This window comes from Odocoileus virginianus, chromosome 2 (genome assembly GCF_023699985.2).
Source record: "Odocoileus virginianus isolate 20LAN1187 ecotype Illinois chromosome 2, Ovbor_1.2, whole genome shotgun sequence".
NCBI lineage: Eukaryota > Metazoa > Chordata > Mammalia > Artiodactyla > Cervidae > Odocoileus > Odocoileus virginianus.
This window is the reverse complement of record NC_069675.1, coordinates 11,151,196-11,178,866: the sequence shown is the minus strand read 5'-3', so window position 1 is coordinate 11,178,866 and position 27,671 is coordinate 11,151,196. Positions and strand designations below refer to the sequence as shown.

General features: G+C 50.7%; 1 protein-coding gene and 1 long non-coding RNA gene across 5 annotated transcripts in view; one reads left to right on the top strand and one right to left on the bottom strand.

The window, feature by feature from the left end:
- Positions 1-26,638, bottom strand: part of RAB11FIP5 (RAB11 family interacting protein 5) — a 42,862-nt gene extending 16,224 nt beyond the window's left edge. For 2 of the 4 annotated variants that reach the window (XM_020883336.2, XM_020883337.2), the window contains exon 1: positions 25,861-26,638. In XM_020883336.2, the coding sequence (XP_020738995.2) occupies positions 25,861-26,291 (431 nt within the window). In that variant the 5' untranslated portion in view covers positions 26,292-26,638. The remainder of the gene's footprint in view (positions 1-25,860) is intronic. The other 2 variants (XM_020883341.2, XM_020883343.2) reach the window with 2 other exon arrangements.
- Positions 26,543-27,400, top strand: LOC110131017 (uncharacterized). Its single transcript, XR_002312041.2, has 2 exons — positions 26,543-26,645; positions 26,971-27,400. It is a non-coding gene; the product is annotated as an uncharacterized lncRNA (long non-coding RNA).
- Positions 27,401-27,671: the final 271 nt, after the last annotated feature.

Genomic DNA, 27,671 nt, shown 5'->3' with positions numbered 1-27,671 from the left:
TGAGCACAGCGAGAACCTGAGCAAGAAGCCATGAAAGAAATTCAAGCAAGTTCTCCCGAAGGCCAAGTGCGCCAGCACAGACGCGCCCACCAGCACTCAGCACAGTGAACAGAGAAAGACCTAGTGATGGGGAGCACTGAGGTTTCAGAGCCCCAGGTATAAAAAGGAGACCAGTGGCTTCCACAGAGGTGACACAGGTCCATATAACACATTCAGAAATTAGAGCGGCATCAGGTCCTCACTAGCAACACTGGACACCATATGGAGTCATGCCTTTGAAATTCTGAGGGAAAAACTCCCCAGAATTCTAGACCCAGCCAGTCAAGTTTTATTTCATAATGAAGTCCAGTGGAGGTGATCACATTGGTTACTGAAGGGCTCAAAGACCCTTAGAGTATACACACACCACACACACACACTACGCATGTACCACACCACACACACACACACACTACACACACGTACCATACCACACACACACTACACATGTACTATACCACACACACACTACACATGTACCACACACACTACACATGTACCACACCACACACACACACTACACATGTACCACACACACACACACACACACACACTACACACACACACTACACACACGTACCATACCACACGTACACTACACATGTACTATACCACACACACACTACACATGTACCACACACACACACACTACACATGTACCACACCACACACACACTACACATGTACCACACCACACACACACACACTACACATGTACCATACCACGCACACACTACACATGTATTATACCACGCACACACTACACATGTACCACACCACACACACATACACTACACATGTACCACACACACGCACACACTACACATGTACACCATACACACACACACACTACACATGTACCACACAACACACACACTACACATGTACCACACACACACACACGTACCATACCACACACACCCTACACATGTACTATACCACACACACACTACACATGTACACCATACATACACACACACTACACATGTACCACACCACACACACACACACTACACATGTACCACACCACACACACACACACTACACATGTACCACACACACACACACACACGTACCATACCACACACACCCTACACATGTACTATACCACACACACACTACCCATGTATTATACCACGCACACAGTACACATGTATTATACCACGCACACACTACACATGTACCACACACACACACACGTACCATACCACACACACCCTACACATGTACTATACCACACACACACTACACATGTATTATACCACACACACACTACACATGTACCACACCACACACACATACACTACACATGTACCACACACACGCACACACTACACATGTACACCATACACACACACACACTACATATGTACCACACAACACACACACACACACACTACACATGTACCACACACACCCTACACATGTACTATACCACACACACACTACACATGTACACCATACATACACACACACTACACATGTACCACACCACACACACACACACTACACATGTACCACACACACACACACAACACATGTACCACACACACACACACACACACGTACCATACCACACACACCCTACACATGTACTATACCACACACACACTACACATGTATTATACCACGCACACACTACACATGTACCACACCACACACACACATACACACACGCACACACTACACATGTACTATACCACACACACACTACACATGTATTATACCACGCACACAGTACACATGTACCACACCACACACACAGTACACATGTACCACACCACACACACATACACTACACATGTACCACACCACACACACATACACTACACATGTACCACACACACACACACACTACACATGTACACCACACACACACACACACTACACATGTACACCACACACACACTACACATGTACCACACCACACACACACACACACACACACACTACACATGTACCACACACACACACACACACACACACATGTACCATACCACACACACCCTACACATGTACTATACCACACACACACTACACATGTATTATACCACGCACACACTACACATGTACCACACCACACACACACACACTACACATGTACCACACCACACACACACACACTACACATGTACCACACACACACACTACACATGTACACCATACACACACACACACTACACATGTACCACGCCACACACACACACTACACATGTACCCCACACACACGTACCATACCACACACACCCTACACATGTACTATACCACACACACACTACACATGTATTATACCACGCACACACTACACATGTACCACACCACACACACACATACACATGTACCACACCACACACACACACTACACATGTACCACACCACACACACACACATACACATGTACCACACCACACACACACACACTACACATGTACCACACCACACACACACACACTACACATGTACCACACACACACACTACACATGTACACCATACACACACACACACTACACATGTACCACGCCACACACACACACTACACATGTACCCCACACACACGTACCATACCACACACACCCTACACATGTACTATACCACACACACACTACACATGTATTATACCACGCACACACTACACATGTACCACACCACACACACACACACACACACGTACCATACCACACACACCCTACACGTGTACTATACCACACACACACTACACATGTATTATACCACGCACACAGTACACATGTACCACACCACACACACAGTACACATGTACCACACCACACACACATACACTACACACGTACCATACCACACACACCCTACACGTGTACTATACCACACACACACTACACATGTATTATACCACGCACACAGTACACATGTACCACACCACACACACAGTACACATGTACCACACCACACACACATACACTACACATGTACCACACACACACACACACTACACATGTACACCACACACACACACACACACTACACATGTACCACACACACACACTACACATGTACCACACACACACACTACACATGTACCACACCACACACACACACACTACACATGTACCACACACACACACACACACATGTACCATACCACACACACCCTACACATGTACTATACCACACACACACTACACATGTACTATACCACACACACACTACACATGTATTATACCACGCACACACTACACATGTACCACACCACACACACACACACTACACATGTACCACGCCACACACACACACTACACATATACCCCACACACACGTACCATACCACACACACCCTACACATGTACTATACCACACACACACTACACATGTATTATACCATGCACACACTACACATGTACCACACCACACACACACATACACATGTACCACACCACACACACACACTACACATGTACCACACCACACACACACGTACTATACCACACACACCCTACACATGTACTATACCACACACACACTACACATGTATTATACCACGCACACACTACACACGTACCACACCACACACACTACACACGTACCACACCACACACACACTACACACGTACCACATCACACACACACACTACACACGTACCACACCACACACACACATGTACCGCACCACACACACACACAGACATGTACCGCACCACACACGCCTCAGTCCCTGACAGCTGCTCACCCCACAGCACCAGCTCTCTGAGCTGCTCGTGGACACAAAGGGGTAGGAGATCTTTTGTATGAAAGTTCCCATATATTCAAATGTCCAGAGTTAAGTCACTGCAAGGAATTGATGATGTTGGTGGGTTTAAACCTTATAACTTAAAAAAAAAAGTCTTGCCAGGGGCATTTCCAGTTGGCTCCTTTTGGAAGCATCCATCATGACTAACCTCTTGGTGCCCATCATGGGCTATGCAGCTGGCCTTTTCCTGGCGACAACCTGGGTAACCTACGTAAAGTGAGCCCTAGCTATTGGTTTCCCTCCCAAACCTGAGAGGCCTCCCCCTGGGAAGCTGGGTCAGGACATATGGTAGAACAAGCAAGGAGGGTGGAGGGCCGTGCCCAGAGGGTGTGTGTGTGTTTCTGTGCTCTCAAGATGAGCAGGGGCAGGGAGGAAAGGCGAGGAGCAGAGAAGAGAGCTGAGAGACAGACTGATGGGGTGTGCATGAGGAGGTGTCTGGGGACACAAGGTGGTGTCTAGGGACACAAGGAGGCGTCTGGGGACACGAGGAGGTGTCTGGGGACATGAGGAGACATTTACTAGAAAGACAAACCAGCAAGCATCAATATCCTCACCCCCCTGCCTTCTTTACCCAACATCCACCCTGGGCTTAACTCTTTAAGTCATCCAAGGGCAAGTCAACTTGCTGAAAGCTAGGCTAGGCCTCATTTAGTACATAAGATCCAGGGAGGTGGGGCAATGAAAAGTATTAATACATGGACTCCAGCCACAAAGCCATCAAGCCCTGAGTGACGGGAATCAGCAAGTACAGACATCCGTCACTGGGGCTGAGGTCAGGGGCCCTGAGCCCGAGCCGGTCATGCTCCACATACCATGGCATTAACAGTGGCTATCTCTGGGGGTGAGGCTGCAGGGAACTATCACTTCCTACTGTCTATTTTTGTCCTGTGTGAATTTTTTATAAGGGTCATATATTACCATCGTAATAGGAAAGAGATGAAAGAAAATCCCCATTCCTTTCTTACCCCCTCAGTTGCCTGAGACAGAATGGGCTCCTCGCCTCTCCCTCCATCCCCTCGATGAAAGAGGATGCGCTACTAGCCCAGCCTGAAGCACAAAGGATCCTTGTCCCCCGCCTTTCCAACCTCTGCCCCTATAAGGTCACTTTTGCTGCTCCTGCTCTTCCAGAGGGACTCTGGGGTTCTTCCTCTGTACCTGCTTTTCAGGGAGACAGTAGGGAAAAGAAGGCTTTCCTTGCCATTTTCCTGCTGTCACCCTCCCCATCTGGTGCAGAGGGAGAACGGCTAGGACCCGCCTCTGGAATCTCAGTCACTGTCGCCACCTGTCTCCCTACAGGTCCCGGGCAGGACTGGTCGGACCCTGGCAGGTACTTGGAGCAGGTCTTCTCCTGGGAGTGTGACCCACACAGGCTAAGCACAACGGCAAGGCCACACAGCCAACCGCTCTTGGACGAAGCCCTGTCACTCTCCATGGCTGAGACCTGGCCAAAACCAATCAGGATTTGACCACGGCCCGAGTACGTATCGAGATGTTGGCTCACAAGACAGATTTTATCTTCAGAGCTCTGCTGCTGCAGTACCCAACCTGCACATATCAGTGTGGGCTTTCTCTATACCTACTCATACCAAGATACAACCTAAAACCTACTAAATTCATAGGACCAGGCCTAGAAAATATTTCCCATTGGCTCAGTGGGTAATGAATCTCCCTGCAATGTAGGAGATATGAGTTCAATCCCTGGGTCAGGAAGATAACCCTGGGAATGGCAGCCCACTTCAGTATTCGTGCCTGAAAAACCCAATGGACAGAGGAGCCTGGCAGGCTACAGTTCATGGGGCCACAAGGAGTCGGACACGACTGAGCAACTAAGGAGCAGCAGGCAGCGACAGGCCTAGAAAATCTATGATTTAAGGGGGAGGGGAGTCCATCCTTGGGTGACTGAATTCACCAGACCCAGTGTGAGAAACGCAGCAGGCTGGTCCCCTGCCTATTCTACATGTTTCACAGATCAGAGACCAACTCTCCCTCCACCTGGGTGCCTCATCAATGACACTCAACTGAGGGACTTCCCTGGTGGTCCACTGGCTAAGACTACTACTCCCAACACAGGGGGCCCAGGGTCGATCCCCGTGGTCAGGACACCAGATCTACACACCACAACTAAAGACCCCAAGCACTGCAACTAAGACCCAGTGCAACCAAATAAATACATAAATAATTTTTTTAAAAAGGAACACTCAACTGATACCCAGAAGAAACCCATGTCTCTCCCCTGCCCAGCCAAGGCTTCCCTTCCAAAGTCCAATCAACCTGCTTCTTCTGTGAGAACTGACCCTAGACATGCTCATCCCTCCCCCACCTCCTCCTCACTGGGGACAAGTTACTGAAGGAATACAGACATGGGGGAGGGGCAGGCATCATTAAGTGCTTTCTGTAAATAAAGAGTTCCAAAATGAACAAGGCCTCTGTTCCACAAAGAGACTTCTAAAATGGGATTCACTAGTTCAGGAGGAAGGACAGTGATTCTGACCCAGTACAATTTCCCTGACACACGCTCAGCTCTCAAAGCCTGGATTCCTCGGCCCCTGCGGCAGGTAAAACACTGGTCTGCACATCCTTCACTGCAGGAACCTAACTGTTCCACCTACGTGGCACCCACCTCAGCTCCTGCACCATCCGAGCACCTGAACTTTCCAAAGCCTGGACAGCAAGTGCTCAGGAAACATGGGTTTTGACAATGATCATTATCTGGGATTTGTCCTGGGTAAGATTGCAGCCAAGACATGCTCCATCAGGAAAGAAGTAGGAAGAGAAAATTCCTTGCATGTAAGAGATATGGGACTTCCCTGGTGGCTCAGACACTGAAGAATGCACCTGCAATGCAGGAGACCCAGGTTTGATCCCTGGAGCGGGAAGCCCCTGGAGAAAGAAATGACTACCTACTGCAGTATTCCTGCCTGGAGAATATCATGGACAGAGGAGCCTGGTGGGCTACAGACCATGGGGTTGCAAAGAGTCGGACACAACTGAGCGACTGTCACTTTCACTTCACTTTCAAGAGGTGTGCACTGCTACAGACGCTGCTCTTCAGGAGTGACATACAACAGAGCTTCTCAAGTATTAACACAAAAGGATCACTGAGTCTAGTTAAAATACAGATTCTGATGCGATGGGTGCAAATGGACCTGAGAGGCGCCACCTCTTCCCAGCTGCCAAGGGATGTCAGTGCTGCTGGCCTGTGGACCATACCTGAGAGGCAGGACAGGTGACTGGTGCTAAGGACTCGGCAGAGCTAGACTCACTGTGTGCTCAGGTGTGCCAGACTCTGCATCTCCTTTACCGCCCACACAGTCCAGGAGACGAGAGCCATCATCCCTATTCTGTGGATGAGGAAACCAAGTCCCAGGAAAGGTGTGTGACTTGTCCAAGATCAAACAGCTAGTAAGTGATACAGTCAGTCCTTGAACATGAAGCTGCCTAACTCCCAGTCCACATTCTTAACCTTCCAGAGCAGCTTTTCTCATTAAGCTGGACATCCTGAGCGGACAGAAGCTGGAAAAGGTCTGGAGCCCACCACAGAGGCCCAAAGAGGCACGGAGGTGGGATATGGAGACCATAACCCCCTTCAAAGGGTTGGCACAGTCCCAGGAGGATGGAGCCCTGAATGGTCACTAAGGGAACCACGGGGTTTTGTCCTGTCCCCAGACCATTAAAACCATGTCTGAGAGCAGCCCAGCCTCCTCTAGCAGCCATCAGCATTCAGACTTCGGGGATGAGGGGAGGGGATAGCAGGAGACGCAGAACCACAGAAAACCTCTACAAGGGCCCTTGCTCAGTCACCACACCTCCCCCTCAGACTCCCTCCGCCTGACAAAATTCAGCAGGCCGAGCATGGACTCAGGACTCAGCCCTCAGCCTCCCACCCTGCTGGACCCCTCCCCACCCTCTGCGGGGGCAGAGGACAAAGGTGGGATGAAGGAGGGTGGCAGCTGCCTCACCTGTTACCCAGATTCTGGCCTAGCTGTTCCTACGAGCAGGGCTCCCAGGCCCACTGTACCCAGCTCTCCACCCATTTCTCAGTAAACAGAGCTGGGCCAACAGCTAGCAGATAGCAATACTGGAAAAGCCGCCACTCCAGGAAAGCAGACCCGGGACAGATGTCAAACACACACGTGTAAATGCCTGGTTGTCTCCTTAGGATCCCCAAGGGCAGTGGGGTCCTTGACAGCCACAGGGCCAGGCATACCCAACTTGTCTCCAATTCTTACTGAAACCAAGTCCCCCCAAAACTGAGCTCCCCTGCCGACCTTTTCCAGCTCTGTCCTCTCAGGATGTCCAGAGGCCCAACGTTTGCATTCAGCTTGATGACCAACACTGCCCACTGAAGGTTAAGAATGTGGACTTGGAGTTAGGCGTCTTCATGTTCAAGTTCTCTTTTATGATTTATCTCTTGATCCAAAACTTTATTCCTCTCCTTGTCCCACCCCTGTCCCCCTAGGATTGAGGAGTATCAAAGAAAAAGGGAAACCAAAACTAAGGAGGACTCTGTGGGGCCTTCCAGGACACAAAAGCCCCTCCGTGTCCTGTTTCTTGCTTACAGGGAAGAAAACGGCCTCAGTATCCGAGACCTTCCCCGAGTTCCACAGAGCAGACTCAAGTAGTTAATGATTAGAAGGGTGCAGCCACAGGACTTGAGGGGTGCCTCCAGAAGGCTGATGCCTATCTCTGAGGTGCTCTGCAGAAGCTAAGGCCCTCCCCCACCTGGTAGAGGGTGGTGACTACTTATTGACCACAACAAGCATGTAGACCCAGACTGGTTGGAACCAGAAAGCTGACGACTGAGATTCCCCAAACAACAACATCCTGTGACCTCACCACCGACTAACCAGAAGAAGGTCCACAAGCTAACTCCTAACACAGTCTTTAAAAACCTTTGCCTGAAAGCCAATGGGGAGTTCAGGCCTTTTGAGAGTGAGCTGCCTGTTCTCCTTACTTGCCACCCTGCAGATAAAGACGATTCTTTACCTCACCACAACCCAGTGTCAGTAGATTGGCTCTGCTGCGTGTCAGGCAAGCAGACCTGAGTTCAGTTCAGTAACACCATCAGCCCAGAGTTCAGCTAATGACCCAAATAATGGTGCCCTTTCCTAAGCATCCACTCCTCATTTATTTCAAACCCCAAACCAGGAACCATCCTTGTCTCTTTCTCCCCTTCACACCCCACATCTAAATTTTGAACTCTATCGACCAGCTACACCCAGATTTCAACCCCTCTCACCACTGGCAGCCTGCGGCACAGTCCACCACACCCCCCTGCTGAATATCACAGTTCCCTGCTCACCTGCCTCCCTGCCATCCATGCTTCCTGCAGCATGCAGGCGAACTTGGAGTGCACCACACACTGCTCCTCAGCATGGCAGAAAGGACTCATCTTTTGGGTCCTGGCTCCTCTGATCCTCTGCATATCTCATCCCACACTGGCCTTCACTGTGTTCCCACCTCCAGGCCACTGCTCTGGCTTTTCCCTCTGCCTGAGACACAGGCCCAGATCTTCCCTTACTCACTCACAACAGGTCCCCATTCGTCTGAACTTTCTCAGTCTTCCCTGAGTACCCCAGCTACAACTGCTCCTTAACTCTGTTCTATTTCTTCAGCATACTAACCACCTGACATAGGGTGTGTGTGTGTGTGTGTGTATCCCACACAGCAAAACAACAGAATGGGAAAGACTAGAGATCTCTTCAAGAAAATGAGCTACCAAGGGAACATTTCATGCAAAGATGGGCTCAATAAAGGACATAAATGGTATGGACCTAACAGAAGCAGAAGATATTAAGAAGAGGTGGCAAGAACACACAAAAGGACTGTTCAAAAAGGGCCTTAGTGACCTGGATAACCACAATGGTGTGGTCACTCACTAGGAGCCAGACAGGGGAGTGTGAAGTCAAGTGGGCCTTAGGAAGCAATACTACAAACAAAGCTACTGGAGGTGATGGAATTCCAGCTGAGCTACCAGCAAATATGGAAAACTCAGCAATGGTCACAGGACTGGAAAAGGTCAGTTTTCATTCCAATCTCAAAGAAGGGCAATGCCAAAGAATGCTCAAACTACCACACAATTGAGCTCATTTCACATGCTAGCAAGGTAATGCTCAAAATCCTTCAAGCTAGGCTTCAACAGTATGTAAACTAAGAACTTCCAAATGTACAAGCTGGATTTAGAAAAGACACAGAAACCAAAGATCAAGCTGTTAATATCTGTTAGATCATAGAAAAAGCAAGAGAATTCCAGAAAAACACCTACTTCTGCTTCACTGACTATCCTAAAGCCTTTGACTGTGTGGATCACAACAAACTGGAAAATTCAAGAGATGGGAATACCATACCACCTTCCCTGCCTCCTGAAAAATCTGTATGCAGGTCAAGAAGCAACAATTAGAATCGGATATGGAACAACAGACTGGATCAAAATTGGGCAAGGAATACGTCAAAGCTGTATATTGTCACCCTGCTTATTTAACTTAAGTGCAGAGTACATTGTGTGAAAAGCCAGGCTGGATGAAGTGCAAGCTGGAATCAAGAGTGGCAGGAGAAATATCAGTAACCTCAGATATGCAGATGATACCATTCTAATAGCAGAAAGTGAAGAGGAACTAAAGAGCCTCTTGATGAAGGTGAAAGAGGAGAGTGAAAAAGCTGGCTTAAGACTCAACATTCAAAAGACTAAAATCATGGCACCTGGTCCCATCACTTCATGGTAAATTGATGAGGAAAAAATGTAAACAATAACAGCTTTTCTTTTCTTGGACTCCAAAATCACTGCAGATGGTGACTGCAGCCATGAAATAAAAGATCCTTGCACCATGGAAGAAAAGCTATGAAAAACCTAGACAACATATTAAAAAGCAGAGATACCACTTTGCAGACAAAGGTCCATATAGTCAAAGCTATGGTTCTTCCAGTAGTCATGTATGGATGTGAGAGCTGGACCATAAAGAAGGCTGAGCGCCAAGAACTGATGCTTTTGAATTGTGGTTCTGGAGAAGATTCTTGAGAGTCCCTTGGACTGCAAGGAGATCAAACCAGTCAACCTTAAAAGAAATCAACCCTGGATATTCATTGCAAGGACTGATGCTGAAGCTGAAGCTCCAATACTTTGGCCATCAGATGTGAAGAGCCGACTCATTAGAAAAGACCCTGATGTCGAGAAAGACTGAGGACAAGAGAAGGGGGCGACAGAGCTTGAGATGGATGGTTGGATGATACCACGGATTCAGTGGATATGAGTTTGAGCAAACTCCAGGAGATAGTGAAGGACAGGGAAGCCTGGCATGCTGCAGCTCATGGGGTCGCAAAGAGGCGGGCATGATTTAGCGACTGAATAACACACTGCTGTTCAGTCTGTCTTCCCCTGCTCTACAGGCAAGAACGTTATCCTGCTCATCTCTGTGTCACCAGGTTTGAAATAGTGGATATTCAAGTATCTTTTCCATTAACTAACAGATTAATCTATGAAATAACTTAGGAACTTGTTTGTCCCTATTCACAACAGAACAGTTATGTAATGTTTCTATCACCACAAACCCACAAGTCTTAATCAGGAGACCAGAAGCTCCCAGGGCAAAGAGGGTACCCCCTGTCCCCAGAAAGAGCCTCCTGAGGAGGGAGGCACATGCCAGGCTTCAGGGGGATGGACAGTTCCAAAAGGATGCCTTCTTTAACCCTGAAGCCCTCATCCCCAATCCCTGAGCTAAGAATTCCATTAACTTCCCCGAGAGAATACACCCATCAGCTCTGGTAAGTGCCCACGTCCTGAAAGGAGGTCAGGTGTTGACCCCACACTAGCCCATCACTAGGGCAATAATCTTAGCATCAACAGCTACACCTCTCATTTAGCATCTTCTGTGGGCAGGCACTGTGCTAAGCAGTGCCTTAATCAACACACCAAATTAGATCCAAATACTACCCTTAACAGCCCTGTGACGCAGGTGTGGGAGGCAGACCTTGAAAGCGGCTACCAGCCTGGACTCTGGAGCCTGGCTGCCTGGTCTAAGCCCCAGTTCACCACATAACCAGCTGCGTGACTGAGAGTGGGTGCCCCTATCTCTCTATGCATTTTCGGACTTCTCTATAAAATGGGGGTAATGGAGGTTGGCTCCCTTCACAAGACCACGCTGACAATTAAACAGGTTACACGTGAAGCACTCAGAACAAGGTCTGGCACACAGGAAGTGCCACACAAGTGGTACCTTACATATTCTGCAGATGCAAGCACTAGGACAGAGAGAAGTCCACAGGGTTAAGGCACATGCTTCTTTTTAGTAAATAGAGGAACCAGGATTTGAACTCAGGCTCCTAGTCTCCAGAGCCGCTGACCTTCATCACTGCACTAGACTGCCTCCCTTCACAAGTACAACACACACACACCCGGACCCAGAAACCCCCATGTTCCTTCCCAACCAAGGAATTTCTCTAAAGCAGGGGTATGTGTTAGATAGGAGAATTACATCTCTATTTCCCCTAATCTCTAACTGAAATTTAGCACTTTTTTCAATTACGAATTTTTGCAGATTTTTATAGAGCAGCAGTACCTATGAATGTGCCACCAAGAGAAACCAAGTATTTTCATACCATATGACAGTTGCTACAGGTGTTGCCAAATCTTGTCTACACTCATCACTACTATCGCTACTTTGAACTTTAAAGTTACAGGTTTCTGCTGCTATCCGAAAGTAGAATATTCCTACTTCTTATGCTGAAATGGCATACAGTGAAAAAGCAATTACCTTAGAACACATCTTGCTAGCAGAGGCACAAAATAAATAAAACACACTTACAGATACACCTCAAAGCTAAAGGACGGACTCTGGGGAGATGCTGAGAGTAGTTCCCAGAGAAGGAGCTGGACGATGCTACTCTTGCTGCTCGGGACGCGCTGCCTCTGTAAGGCTTGCTGCAAAATACATGCTGAGCACATCTTCCCCTTCCTGTCCCAATGCATGGCTCCCACACTGAGATCTCAAATGAGAGGACAGGCACCTCATGTCCCACTGGGTATAAGACGGCCTTGCTGGTAAGGGGCGAGGAACTGGCCAAAGGCTCTGCAGCTCCTGAGCGTCTCGCCACAGTGCTCAGTCTGACCCTCAAACACCCAGCAAGGCAGTGAAGGTGACTCCAGACAAACAAAAGCAGCAGGTGTACCTGCTACCTTGGGAGCAGGCTGCTCCCAGAGCTTGTTCTCCTCGTGTCGCCAATACCACAATCTCCAGCTTTCCCAGGCTGGTCCTCAGCTGAGCCTTACCTGCCTACTTATATGCAGCTTCTCTTTTTGGCCGTAGCCACCATCTTCAGAGACAGGCCTACCTCAGGCTAGGGAGTAGCTACCACCAGGCTGGGGGTGAGGGGCCTGCAAAGCTGACGGCCATAGGAGTGAACTGCACCCCAAGACAAATGAAGCTGAGAGGCGCTAAGACAGCTGTGCTGCCCGGTGTCCTGGCTGAAGAATCTTCTAAAAGAACCACCAATGTGAAGGAAAGATATACTGATCCAGTTGTCCTTTCCAGGGCTTACTCTCCCATCCAGCTTCCCCAGAGAGTCAGTACAGGTTGGGGCTACAGAGCTCCAGAGAGGAGAAGACTGCAACTCAAAAATTAGATGTTGGGGGAAACTCTAGGAGAAGACGCCAAGATACCTGGCCATAACATTCTGATAGGCCTAACAATCTGCCCCAAACTCCTATTCTAAGCCAGCAGCCATCAGCCACTTCAAGCAACGCTGTACTGATTAAATTGCTTGCTTTGAAAAGGCCTGAGGGCTTCCCTCAAACAGTGAATAATCTGCCTGCAATGCAGGAAAACCGGGTTTGATCCCTGAGTCAGGAAGATGCCCTGGAGAAGGAAATGGCTACCCACTCCAGTGTTCTTGCCTGGAGAATTCCATGGACAGAGGAGGCTGGACGTCTACAGTCCATGGGGTCGTGAAGAATCGGACCAACTGAGTGACTCAATAACAACAGCCGAAAAGGCCTGAAGCCTTCAGAGACCATTCACCCTGTCTCCCTTTCTCCAGGCTCACAAAAGTCCTACAATTTTTCTTTGGCAGAAACCCCCATCATATAAGTGACTGCTGTCATCACACTATTACGGATTTTTAATTTGGAAGTCAACCACAAACTGAAAAACAATGGCAAAGAATTGCCATTCCAGATGTTCCTATGTAGAATGACCAAATAATCACAGGGAAAACTAAAACTCTTCCTTATGCCAGATTCCTGCTAATAAAGGGAAAAAAAAAAAAAAGAACTAGAGTCCTAGGCAGCAATCATTAATGGATACTAAAATCCATTAGGAGAAAGGGCGAATGGAGAACTTCATGGTAGCTGGGTCGGCTAACAGTCCAGAACCCACTGCTTAACCTCAGCCCCACTGAAGTGGAGATGGAGCCGGTGTGCCTGCTGAGGCCATGCAGCAGTCAGCCTCCTCGGGCAGAGGGACTCCTGTAGGAGGCGGGGTCTAGGAAGCAGGCCTCCCAGACCCAGCAACTAGCCCTCAGGGGCTGCAGAATTAGGGTGAAGGACATCAAAGGGGAAGCCATCAGCCACAATGTGGATGTTCTCAAGGACAAGTGACTCGGCTCCTCCCTCAGGTAAGGGAGGAGGGAACTGTTACCCTGGGAGACCTAACAACCAGGCCCCATCTGGGAGGGAGCCCTGTTTGGATCCTGATTCAACAAACCACTCATAAACAGGGGGTCCTGATATCAGGGCAATTTGAATATGGACGGGATACTGATTGGATGATTAAGGAACTGTTGATTTTGTGTGAACAAGCATCATGGTTACGTTTTTTGAAAAGCACCAGCATCTGTTGGAGATGGTTGGAAACACGAACTGACTCAGCTATATTCTCCTTCGGTCCCACTTGAGACTAACAGGGCCTTTCTATTAGGTCCCTGTGGAGGTCAGGGTAGCCTTGGGCCAGGACACAGGTTCTCTTCTCCCTGTCCTGTGACTGAGCCCTGCTCCTGGTCGAGTACCTGAGCCTTGTGCTGTCTACACATCTCCATAGCCTCAGCACAGGGCATGGCACATGAGATCCTGACAGCCCAACCTGACACGCACAAAGTCTCAGAGGCATAGGGAACTTGCCCATGAAATCCCATCTAACCAGAGGAGCCCTCAGCCAGGCTCAGGATATTTCCTAAGTATTTGCCAAAATTAAAAAAAAAAAAAAAGGGAGTGTCCTTGAGAAGCTTACATCATAGTGGAGAAACAAGACAGCCACATAAATAAAGTGATTAACACCACAAAAATGTACAAATAAAATGCACAGATAGGCTAAACGGAAGAATATTTCAGGAGAAGTGGTAAAGGACACGATAAGAGAATTTTCACTTATTGAGATACAGGAAGTCATTCTGGCTTATATCTGAGAAAACTTGAATGTTATGCTAACTAAAATAGCCTGTCTGTGGCCTATCAAACATACATTGTTGTTGTTGTTCAGCTGCTAAGTCGTCTCTGACTCTTTGTGACCCCATGAGCTGCAGCATGCCAGGCTTCCCTGTCCTTCACTATCTCCTAGAGTTTGCTCAAATTCATGTCCATTGAGTCCATGATGCCATCCAACCATCTCAGCCTCTGATGCCCACTTCTCCTCTTGCCCTCAATCTTTCCCAGTATCGGGGTCCTTTCTAATGGGTGTCTTCACATCAAGTGGCAAAAGTATGAGAGCTTCAGCTCCAGCATCAGTCGTTCCAATGAATATTCAGGATTGATTTTCTTTAGGATTGACTGGTTTGATCTCCTTGCAGTCCAAGGGATTCTCAAGAGTCTTCTCCAACACTACAATTTGAAAGCATCAGGTCTTCGACACTCAGCCTTCTCTATGGTCTAACTCCCATCTGTACATGACTAGTAGAAAAACCATAGCTTTGACTACATGGACCTTTGTCAGCAAAGTGATTGTCTCTGCTTTTTAATATGCTGGTCTAGGTTTGTCATAGCTTTTCTTCCAAGGAGCAAGCATCTGTTAATTGTGTTGCTGCAATCACCACTTGCAGTGATTTCAGAGCCCAAAAAATTAAAATCTGTCACTGTTTCCACTTTTTTCCCATCTATTTGTCATGAGGTTACACACACACATTGGACATCTGCTCTAATTATTAGACACTAACAAAAAGTAAAGCATGTCCATGTTAAAAATAAAGATTAAATACTTCTCTTCTTGGGACACCAATGCTCATAAGTTCTCATAAGTGAAAGTCGCTCAGTCCTGTCCAACTCTTTGTGACCCCATGGACTATCCTGTCCATGGAATTCTCCAGGCCAGAATACTGGCGAGGGTAGCCACTCCCTTCTCCAGAGGACCCAATCTGGTCTTCCTTTAACAATAAGATTCCCTTCCCAGGTGCAAGGCCATGCTGACTTGCTGTGTGCATGTTTGTGGGTGGGGGTCCTCTTGACATGTACCCCTGACTTGTTTCATGTTCTTTGTTCTGACAAGATATACAAACCTGTGCTGGAAACCATACTTCTCCAGAGCAGTTTCTCAAGAGTAATCTGGGAAGTGGGTGTCCAGGCCAATCCTCAGTTTGGCTCAAACGAAATTCTTTCCTATCTTTATAATAGGCTGTTTGATTATCTTCACTGACAGATGCTAACACTCATACTGGGCCTTGAATGATGGGTCAGGAGGCAAGGTGGCAGGTGCAGAGACACTCCAGGTGGGAGGACGGAATATACAGATGCTCAGGGCTGGAGAAGTGAAGATGGACAGAAAGGTGCTTTGGAGCAGGTAGAGGAGACTGCCCCAAACATCATGCTAAAGAGCTGTAGCTTTCCTCTGGGCCTGGAAGAGCTATACAGGGTAGGAAGCAAGGATAAGACCTATGGCCGCTATGCTCTAGGAAGAGTCCGGGGCAGGACAGAGGTGAGGCCGCAGAGCCGGCCACAGAGCCGGCCAAGCCAGGCCAGGGCCCACAGCCAGCTGACCCAGGCAGTTCCCTGTGGCTAGGCAGTTATTTCCCATCATAAATTAATCCACTGGCATTCTGGCTTAGAAAAAAGCTGTAGCAGCTATGCTAAGTCTGCAGGAGACGTTAAAAAAAAAAAAAAAAAAAAAAAAAAACTGCTTAAACTAGGACAGGAGCAATGGGGAAGGTAAGGAGGGGCCCAGAGTGCCTTTCCAGGTCCTCATCTTCGTGCCCCGCAGCAGAGCCACTCCACCTGTGCTGACACTGCGTAAGGACAGCATGGAACATGACTCACCTTTTACCCCACAACCCAGGGCTGGGCCGGCTCTAACACATGCTGGATAGGTGAGATGGCATTGGCAGGGCTTGGCTTCAGTCCCAGAAATAGGCCGGGAAAAATAATTATTTTAGGAACTTCCCTGGTGGTCCAGGGATAAAGAATCTGCCTTCCAATGTAGGAGATGCAGCTTTGATCCCTGGTCATGGAACTAAGATCCCACAGGCCACGGGGCAACTAAGCCGATGCACCGTAACTCAGAGCCCACCTGCTCTGGAACCTGCGTGCCACGACCAGCGAGAAAAGCCAGTATAGCCAAAAAATAAATACATTTTCTAAAAAATAAAATATTTATTTTAAAAAAAAGTTTAAAAAAATCATTTTAAAGGCACAGTGGAAAAACCTCAGTGAGCTGTAAGACAGGAGACCCAGGTTCTAGTCCTAAATCTGACTTATAAAGTGGCTTTCAACCACTCACTTCACCTCTGTAAAAAAAGGATGATAAATAAGCCAGTGAAGACAGGGAGAAACACCAACTAAAACTGTATTACTCAGAGTTTGAAGAGTTAGCTGGAAAAGTTTTCCCCAGAGGCTCCTCCATCTAGATGCTTCCCCTCCTCCCCAGACCTTCCTCCGGCCGACCTCACACACCAGCAGAGAGCATGCAGGGAGGAAGCCAATCCCTTACTGGCTCTCAAGGCTCACAACCTAACCCTGCCTTTGATTTGGTGTCAGAGGTAAAAACTGAAAGCCAGACTCAACTGCAGGAGAGGACAGTGCCATCAGATGATTCTCATTGCCTACTCGGGCTCTGGGCAACAGTCCTCAGGGCCCAGAACCATCATTTCATTAGTTACCCCTGCCTCTCGTGGGCATGGGCTGCTTGGGCTCACCTCAGCCCAGCCAGGCTCAGCCTCCCTCCCGCCTGGGCACAAACTTCTCGACCAGTCCTCACCCCTCTTATTGCTGTAGGCTCCAAAGGTCTGCCTCTGTCAGCTCGCCTCAGGCAAAGGCCAGGGACCCATGCCTATCTGGAGACAAGTCTAACCACACAGCAACAGGAAGTACAGACAGCTGAATGCATGATGTACGGAAAAAGCACCAGGCCTGGGGGTCAGAAATCTGGCTGCCACTAATGAGTTGTGTGACCTTGAATAGGTCATCCCACTTCTCAGACCCCAGTCTCAACATCAGTAAAAATGGGGGTCAGCCTGCCTGCCCTCAGGGAAGAAGGAAATGAGGTGATGCTGGGAAAGCACTCTGAGAAGAAGGCCAACCCACACATAAAGATTCAGATTTACTGTCTGTCGGGACCTTTTATGGGCTGTCGTCAGCCCTATGGAACAAGGTGGCCCAGGACCAAACAGCAATGACCCTGCCCATCAAAAGGAGAACCAGTGAGATGACCCTCCCAGGGGACTCTCTGGGAGACAGGGAGTAAGGAAGAAATTCTACTTAACCACACTCCCCTCCCCGGTGCTCCTAACCCAATATTCACCCTGAACCAGAGTCCTGAGTCCCAGAGGATAAAATTGAGTATGGCCATCCTCCTGCTAGGGTCTCGGTTCAGACACAACAGGTGGTGAGTGCTCAGTCCTTCAATCATGTCCGACTCTTTGCAACGCCATGGACTGTAGCTCATCAGGCTCCTCTGTCCATGGAATTTTTCAGGCAAGAATACTGGAGCTGGGTTTCCATTTCCTCCTCCAGGGGATCCTCCAGACCCAGCGTCTCCTGTGTCTCCTGCATTGCAGGCTGAGCCCCTGGGGAAGTGCCACAACAGGTGGACACAAGCAATAACATCCCTCTGTGGGGAAGCCAGGCTGATAGTAGGTATAGAAGTGTGTGCATGAAGAAAGCTGTGTTTGTGCAAACACAATGGGAGGGGGAGAAGAAATCTATAATGCATTGGCTTTTAAAAGTATATGAGAACTGGTAATGCTGGTTGCCTCCAAAGAGAGGAGCTAGATGACTCAAGGTCAGGGCAAGGAAGATTTTTCACTGTGTAACCTCTGTATCTTTAGAATTTTTAAACCAGTAAACTACTCAAAAATAAATGTGGAAGAAAGTCAGGCTGTTTTGCTGACAGAAGCACATAGCTAAACTAACTCAGCTTCCCTCCACTCCCTTTCCTGGCCCATCCCGTCACACTTCCCTTCCCTTCCAGAGGGACAGTCTCCCTCACAACTGCCCAGCACACACCTCATCTGTCATTTAAGGCTCCGCCTCCTACAGGCAGTCCACCGTGACCACACCAACCCTGGTGAGTCGGTCCCTCTTTTGATCCTTTCTCTCATACTTTTTTTTTTAATTGTTTTATTTTATTTATTGGACACACAGCATGTGGGATCTTAGTTCCCCAACCAGGGACAGAACCCATGCTCCCTCCATTGGGAGCTCAGAGTTTAACCACTGGACCACGAGGGAATCCCCCTCTCTCATACTTTTTATATATTGCTTTTTAGTTAATTACCTGTCCTGTATTAAGTCTTGCCTCAAACATATTTTTGCCTTCCTAGGGAAAGGGCTATAAATTTCCTTTCTCATGTTTCCTCCAAAGCCCTAACCTTGGCACAGTGGTTGCCCAGTACTTACTAGATGTTGAACAAAAGAAAGAAAGGAAAAAGCACACCACTGCATGACTATAGGAGGAGGAACTAGATGGCTTGGAGTGTTCCGTCACAGTAAAACAAGCATGTGATTTTTTGGGAAAGGTCAGGAAGTCTCGTATCTGGTGATGATATCCCAAGTCCAGCTATACTGCACAAGCCAAAGGGAGCAAATCTCCCTGGGATGGGGGCTGGGGGTGTCCAAGGCCAAGGCAGAGCTTTCCAGCCCCTCCCTATGAGATAGTCTAGTGGCAGTGATACCCTTCCCCAAACGACCAGGCAACACCCCCATCTCCTGAGAAAGATATGACCAGACACGGAGCTGAGATTAAATGCACTTATCGCAGCCAGTCAAGGCCTCACACAGGAGAAGCCGGTCATGCTTACAGAGCCTCCAAGCCTGACCACAGAGATGGGCTTTGGGGAGAAGAGGTGAACCCTAAGGAGGGCAGCTGCTGAACACCAGGTTCCATGCAAAGCTGAATGCTGGGAGACATGGGGGAAGACTCAGACGGATGGTGCGGCATGGTGCTGAAGAGCACAGAATCTGGAGCCAGACTGGGTGCAAGCCTGACAGCCGTGTATGTACACCTTTAGAAAAGTCACTTCACCCCGTGTCTCAGTTTCCTCACTTGTTAAACACAGTAACAGTACCTACACCTCAAGAGGTTGTTATAAGCTGATGGAAGACAAATCCTCAGGACAGCGTACCTAAAAAGGACATAATCAGTGATACACTAGACGAATGAGGCAATGAAAACTCTCCAAAAACGAGTGCTACATGTGGTCTGTATGGGAACTCAGAGCAAGTTGAGTGGCAAAGGGGATCCCTGATGGCCAGACTGACAGGTCTGGGGGTACCTCCTCCTCCAGGAGGCCGCCTCTGACCATAGCTGAGCCTAGGGCTTCTGTCTGCTCTGAAATCTCCAGTGTTTCCTGGCTAGGCCCCAAAATACAGCACCCAGCTACGGCCCTTCCTCCAAATGTGGGGGGTCTGTCCTCCTAATAAGACTGCACCCTCTGAACATGCAGGCTGGGGTGTCCATGTCCTCCCCTCCTTTCAGAAAACCCCACCCAACCAGCAGCCTCCCCCGGCCTCTGCCCAGGCAGAAAGGCCTGGGGATTAGACTGTTCCTCAGCGTCTCAGAGAAGTCCCAAGGCCCCCTTCCCCATCCCAGTGGACAAGTCCTCATCTCCCTAAAGCCCCTCTGGCACTTCCACAGAAACCTTGGGATGCACTCAGGGCCCCAAGGGCCATCTCTTCTTTACCCCAAATCCTTCAGCCCTCTGGCTGCCAGGGCCTAGGAGAAACCACACAGCCCCACCCTTCCTAATTGCTACATAGCTGAGAGCCTGCCACTTGCCCTCCCAGCCTCCATTTCCACACATTAAGCACTCAGACAGCTCTGACATTAGAATTCCACGATCAAGGTCAGTGCTTCCGTTTCCCACCCCTGGGGTCAACTGAAGGTCAAGGTGGCCCCTGACAACACTCCCGCCTTGCCCCCCACCACCAGCACCATCTCCTGGGAGTTAACTAGCTTATTATGCTCACTGCGGAGACCTGGGCCCAGCCCCACAGGCCAGCTCAGAACAAAGCCATCAGACTCCTCCTTGAACTGCCAGGTGCAGAAAGGAGCCACTCCATGGACTGGACTTATCCCTGTTACTTGGCCATGAGGAAGGGCAAGGCTTCTTCACGACCACATCAGTTTGCAGAGGACAGCCCTGCGCAGGAAAAAACATAAGGTACAGAGCCCAGAGAACACGCAGAGCTCCTGTCACTGTGTTAATCTTCTGTCCCTGCGCAGGGTGGGAACGGCAGGGGAAACACCTGGGCGAGGCCAGACAAGCCTTTTAGCGTCGCTGTTGCTGACGAGCGTGTCACAGCGCCGGGGTGGCAGCAATAAAAAGAGCAGGCAGCTCCATCAGGAGAAAGGGACAGCCCTCAAGGTCACCCACACGGAGCTCTGCTGAGCTGCATCTGTCCCCGGCTGCCAGCAGGGAGGGGAGAACAGGGCCAGCTGCAGAGGGAAGGGGAAGCTGCTGCGCTTGCCAGTCTGACGGGGGGGGGTCATTTCCTACCCCTCCCCACACCCCCAGATGCTGCTGCTCAAGCAACCCCAAATAAAAACTGCCCCATAACTCAGGGAATGCAGCCTCCCTGCGTCCTAACTACTGCTTTTAAGAACAGCCACACCCTTCCCAGCAGCCAAGCAGACTTCCCCAGGGGCCAGGTCTGAGGCTGGAGCAGGAGCCAGAGCCAAGGACCCTCGAGGCCTCAGCTGCTTCCTGAGGAGCAGTCACAGCTGGAAACCAGCGGGGATGAGGCTGTGGGTCACGCAGCATCTGTCTACAAGAGGAACACGCAGTCCATCTGGAGGCTAAGGGACAAATGGCAGCCCTCAGAGACCGTGCCATCTTAGACCAGCAGGCTACACTGGCTTCACGTGCCTCTCCCAGTGCCTAAAAATCCACCCTCCTCGAGGAGGTCTCAGGCCACCACCGCCAGCCAGGCAGAAGGCTCAGGTCTCCAACCTAAGTCCTCCGCAGCCACAGGCCCCCCTGAGGCCCTCATAAAATCAATGACACAGGTCTGACCAGGGCTGATCGAGCCACTTAGAGGGCCACAGCTGCAGCCTGTCCATGGTCACATTTTAACCCAAATCGAGGCCACAAACATGGCCTTTCCAAGGAGCCAGACCATAACCCTCTATCCAACAGGCCCAGGAAGGGGGTTCTTTTAAGGAAGGGACCATTTTTTCTACACACAAGTACCCACTCGAGGTACTATGGATGGCATGGAGGTAAAAACCAGAAAGGACACATCTAAAGAAGCTAAAGAAGGAATTTCCTGGAAGTCCAGTGGTTAGGACTTGGTGCTTTTCACAGGGGCCTGGGTTTGATCCCTCGTTGGAGAACTAAGATCCTGCAAGCAGCTCGGAGTGGTCAAAGAAAGATGCATCTCTTGGGGTTTTCAGACCCACGGTGATCCATGAATGGTTTTACTGAAGGGAAAGGGTTATAGTTAGTTTCCTTGTGTATTACAACAAATGTTGTTTTGACAATATTCTTTTCAATCGATTGAAGCCTCCAGTGAAACCCCTCACCTCAAACAGAATCCCACTGACAATATAGCTTTGGGGACAAATAGCTTCGGGGACTGTTGAGGTGTCTAGCACCCTTGCCCTCATCATCATTACCATCACATAAGGAGGGCCCTGGGAGTAACCCAACACAAATATCTTGAAAGCTTGCTATGTCTCTAGGACAATAATAAGACTTTTAGAGACACCACTGTATTTAACTTGTACAATTTTATGACTGTTATCACATGTGACCTTTTCAGAACTGAAGAAACAGGTTAAGTAACTTGCCTGCTAATAAGTGATAGAACTGGGAAATCCCAGTTTTCACGTTCTTAACAGTATGCTGCTGCCCTGCCAGGAGAGACGGCTGCAGAGATCTAAAGTTGATCTGAGCGTGGCTCTAGAACTGCAAAGGGCTCCCAAGACTAGCCCAATTCTCAAAACTCCAGCAGCAAAGAGAATGGTTGAGGGCTGTGAAGGGCCAGGTCATTTCATCAGTAGCTCTCATACTTCTGTGAGTACCCTGCCACCACAGTCCTGAGGCTTTCCCAGGTGCTAAATCCTGTATTATTTCCTCCTGTCACATGAGAGGCTCCTCTAAGACAGGGGACATCTCCCAGATCATAGCTACCAGGCTACCAAAACCTCCCTCCACCATCACTGCCATTCACTGACCACCAAACATGTCCAGGAACTAGGTGCTCATTTCACCTCTTACATAAACCCTGTCAAGGTATGAATTAGCCCATTTTACAGATGAAAATACTGAGGCACCAAGAGTTTACTTGACTGGCCACAAAGTGGCAAGTTTGGGAAGGGAATCTGCAACTCCACAGGCCCCTCCTCTTAAGCTTGAGACTGCTTTTCCCCAGTCAAGTGCTGTCTGGGCAACACAGGGCCATCTGCTCTCCTTAAGAGCACCACAGCTGGTTCCTGGAGTTCTTTGCCACCATTATCCAGAGCTGAGGAGGGCACACCCCAGTCCTCTCCCCACTGGAAAATGTGCAGACTCACTGTCTTAGCAGTTCATGCCAAGGTGCTCCAGGAAAGGCCATGAAGAGTGGCCATCAGAGCCAGAGGCGGAAGGTGCAAACGAGAGTGGGGGCAGCAGCCCTCACCCTGTCAATGGGCATGCTCCTTGGTCCCATAGACTGAAAGATCGGGCTGATTTCACAGGCGTTTCTGCTGCCCATAAGTCCCCCTCCTCCTGCCCCCTCCAAGTTCTATAAATAACCCAGGTCAATGCATCACAGGAAAGGCAGCCAGGTGGGTGTGGAAAGATCCTGTGGAAAAGATGACTTCTCTAAAGTAAATTAAAGCTCCCACTGAGATCAAGGGGCGGTGCGGCCAGTTCTCCAGGAGGGACTGTCCTTGGCTGCAAACAGGTGCACGTGGGCCGAAAGACACGGACGGCTCAGTTAAGGAAGACCCAGAGGCCAAGAAGCAAGCAAGAGCAGGAACTGAAAAAAGTCAAAGCCCCTCCCCAAACCCCTCCCCCCAAGTCACTGACCTCACAGAAGCCCCTCCCCACAAGCCCGGAGACTTTGTGTCTGCGCTCAGCCTCCCCTCTAGTACTCACCCCCACAAGCCCCCACCAGCCCGGGATGTGTTATCTACCAGTCTGGTCAGATTAGCTGAGAGGTGGAGATCGAAGGACCAGGAAAGAAGGAGTGGAATGAATTTGGGGGCAGGAGCCTCTCCAGGAAAAGAAAGGGCTAAGAGAGCCAGAGATGAGCTTTCTGCCCCACCCCACCCCCTTGGGCTCCCCGAGCCAGGCAGCGGGGAGAGGACAGAAAAGGGGAGGAAAAAACAAAACGAGGGCCAAACTACACCACATGATCCCACAGCCAGCAACCAAACAGCAAGTCAGGAGGAGAGGCGAGGGGGCCAGGGGGGGAGAGACGGAGCTAGGTCACAGCCCTCCCCAAACCTGCCCTGTGCTAACCGGCTTCCCACCAAAGCCACAACAAGCCGTGAAGGCCTTCTGTGCCCACGTTTTTAAAGCGTTCAAGGTCAGATCTTTTCTATCCAAATCATGCTTTCATCTGGGTCTGTACCGGGCTCGTCCTTCCCCAGCAAGCCTTCCTAGATTGCCTCAGTTGGATGCCATTTCACTTGGGCAAACCTTTCCAGCACCTGTCCCAACCCCTTACCCTCCTTAACCAGGAGTCATGGGGCCCCTGACCCCCAACCCCTGACCCTCCCCATCCAGGGGCCATGAGACCTATGGCTGGCCATCACCCCAGTTAACCATCTGAGAGACCCACGGCTGGTTGTCAGCCCTGGAGACAGGCTTCCAGATCCTGCCCAAGCCCAAAACAGGAAATGAGGCTCCAAGTCAGAAGCCTTGATCTTAACACAGGGAAAGTTAAAAGCTGCCAAAATAAATGATTAAAGAAAAAAATAATAACTCATTGGCCTTTCTAGGTATAAGCGACTGGGAGACCATCTCCTGCTGTGCCTTAAGCACATGCTGCCTCCACCTCAGGCAGGACACCTGAAACCTAACTAACGCCTTTCCTTAGAGGTCCTCCTGTTCTCCGATCAGGGACAGTGAAGAGTAGACTTGGGGGCGTCTCTAAGCAGCAGAGGGCATCCGAGTGCCAGGAAGCAGCAGATGCCCTCTGCAGTCTCTAGATCTGGTGTGGTGCCTCCGTTCAATCGCTGCCCTCCTCGAGGCCAACCCTGAACCTTCCTCCTCTCACAGGGCGAGGCAGTGCCTCTCCAGTTCCCTGCGGGCCTGGCGTGGAACAGGCGTCCGCAGGCAGTTACCCTCCCCTTCGAAGAAAGTGGGGCAGGCCCAGTGGCCCTAGGAATGGCCCCCAGATTTTCCTTCTTGAGGTTCCCACATCCCAAGAGTCTCTGGATCCTACTCCTAACTTTACTTGACAATCTACTCCTAACAGTAGACCACCATTCTCAACCCCCCAGGCCTCCCAAGGATCTGCCAGCAGCCAAACACAGCCCAGAGCACACTTGGTTGGGGGCCGAAAGGAGACCCTATATGTGAAGAACCAACTTGTCGGTTTACGCCCTTGAGCGCCAGGCAAAACAGCGCACCGCCCCGGCCAAGGTGTGGGGTCCTGCGTCCCCCAGCCCCGCCCCGCGAGGCCTTTAACCGTTTCCGCTCCCCCGCACCCCGCACTCACTGAGTGTGCTGGGCGCGGCCTGCGCCGAAGACCTCATCCAGCGCCACCGTGGCCTGGCCCAGGAATTTGTCGACGCCGATGAGCGAACGGTGCATAGTGGTGAGCACCAGCTGGCAGGCGGCGGCTGAGCCCGCGGCCCAGGGCGCCGGGCCCGCATCGGCCTCCTGCGCCCGTAGCAGGCCGTCCAGGGCTCCGGGCGGCAGCTCGAAGGAGCACTCCTCGCGCCACTCGGGACATCCCGGCGTCTTCTCCACCACCGACGTGCTGTACTTCTCGCGGCCCACCTGGATCACCGTGTACGCGTCGCTGGTGCTGCCCGCGCCCGAGCTCTTGCCCCGCAGCCCGCGGGCCCGCAGCACCGTCACCTGGACGTGCGTGGGTAGCCAGCGGGAGGGCCCCGCCGCCGGCTCGGTACCCCGCACCAGGGCCATGGCGGGGGAAGCGGCGGCGGGCGAGGGAGGCCTGGCCGAACCAGGACCGCAGACACTTAGACCAAGTAAGAAACTGGACAGCGGCGGAGGGTGGTCAGGAGCCGGCTCGGAGCGCCGCCGCAGCCGCGGGTTGGGCCGGGCCGGGCCGGGCTGTGCCGAGCCGGCCGCCGCCTCCCCGCCTCCCCGGCCGCCGGCCGCGCCGCGACGTCAGCGCCCCGCCTCCCGCCCCGCCCCGCGGCCGGCGACCCGCGACTAGCGACCGGGACCCGGACCCGCGCGACGGTGCGGCAGAGCCAGGGGACGGTGGCCGCCACGCCCTCGCCGCGGCCGCCGCAGACTAACCGGGAGCTAGAGGTCAGCCGGGTGCCGCGCGGGCGGTGGGCGGGGCGCGCGGCCTCCGCAGAGGAGGGGGCGGGGCTCCCGCGTCTGTACCGCCCCCAACTGGGGGCGCCCGGGGAACACTGCCTCGCCGGGGGGCCGCGCCGCACTCGCGGCCGGGTCTGAAATGCCCGCTCCGCGCCTCCCGGCCAATCCCAAGTCTTCCTTCAAGACGTCCCTGCTCCAGAAAACCCTCGTCCTAAAACTGCCCCGCCCCGCCCCTCCCCTGGATGGCCATCCCCTTGGCGCCCGCAAGTGGGAGCGATGCGGACCCCGGCTGCCCCCTTGGTCTCTCCTCCAGCCTGCCCCTGCCGGGGAAGTTCCCCGCGTGAAACCAGAGGCGATTCACGCTGCGCCGCGTGATGGTCCTGGATCAGCGACCCGAAAGCGGTGAGCTGCCGCTGTCTCCCACTTCTACGAGCGGGAGGGACCAAGTATGCAGCCAGAACCCGGCGAGGGAGTCCAAGGAGCTCGCCCTCAGCGAACACTGCGGCGGAGAGCAGAGATGAATAAATGACTAACCACATCAATATTTAAGTGTTCACTCGGACCGCTGGGGCTCATGCGTCCCGAGTTGGGGAAAATTATAGGCTCTGGTGGAGGTTTTAAACAATTACTTATATCCATTAAGTGCCTACTCTGTGCAAAGCCCTTGGTATTACTTGCATGCTTGGTTTATTATTGATAATGACAACAGTGGTTAATAATTGCAGATGCTGAATTTCGGCCAATGCTCGCCCATATGTTTTACATGCGTTACCTCATTTTGTCCCCAAAGCAGCCCTGTGGGGTGAGTTTGGTTTTTATCCTTATCTTTGGGAAGATAGAATTGCAGCTTAGAGGGGTTAACCTGCCATGATTCGTAACTGGAAGAAGTGGGATGTGAATCCACACAGATGACCCCAAAGTCGTTTTTGTTGTTTTAGTTTCAGAGCCTGTGTTAAAAATCGTATTTTTAAAAATATATATGAAACACAGAGCTTAAAAAAAATCAAATAGGAC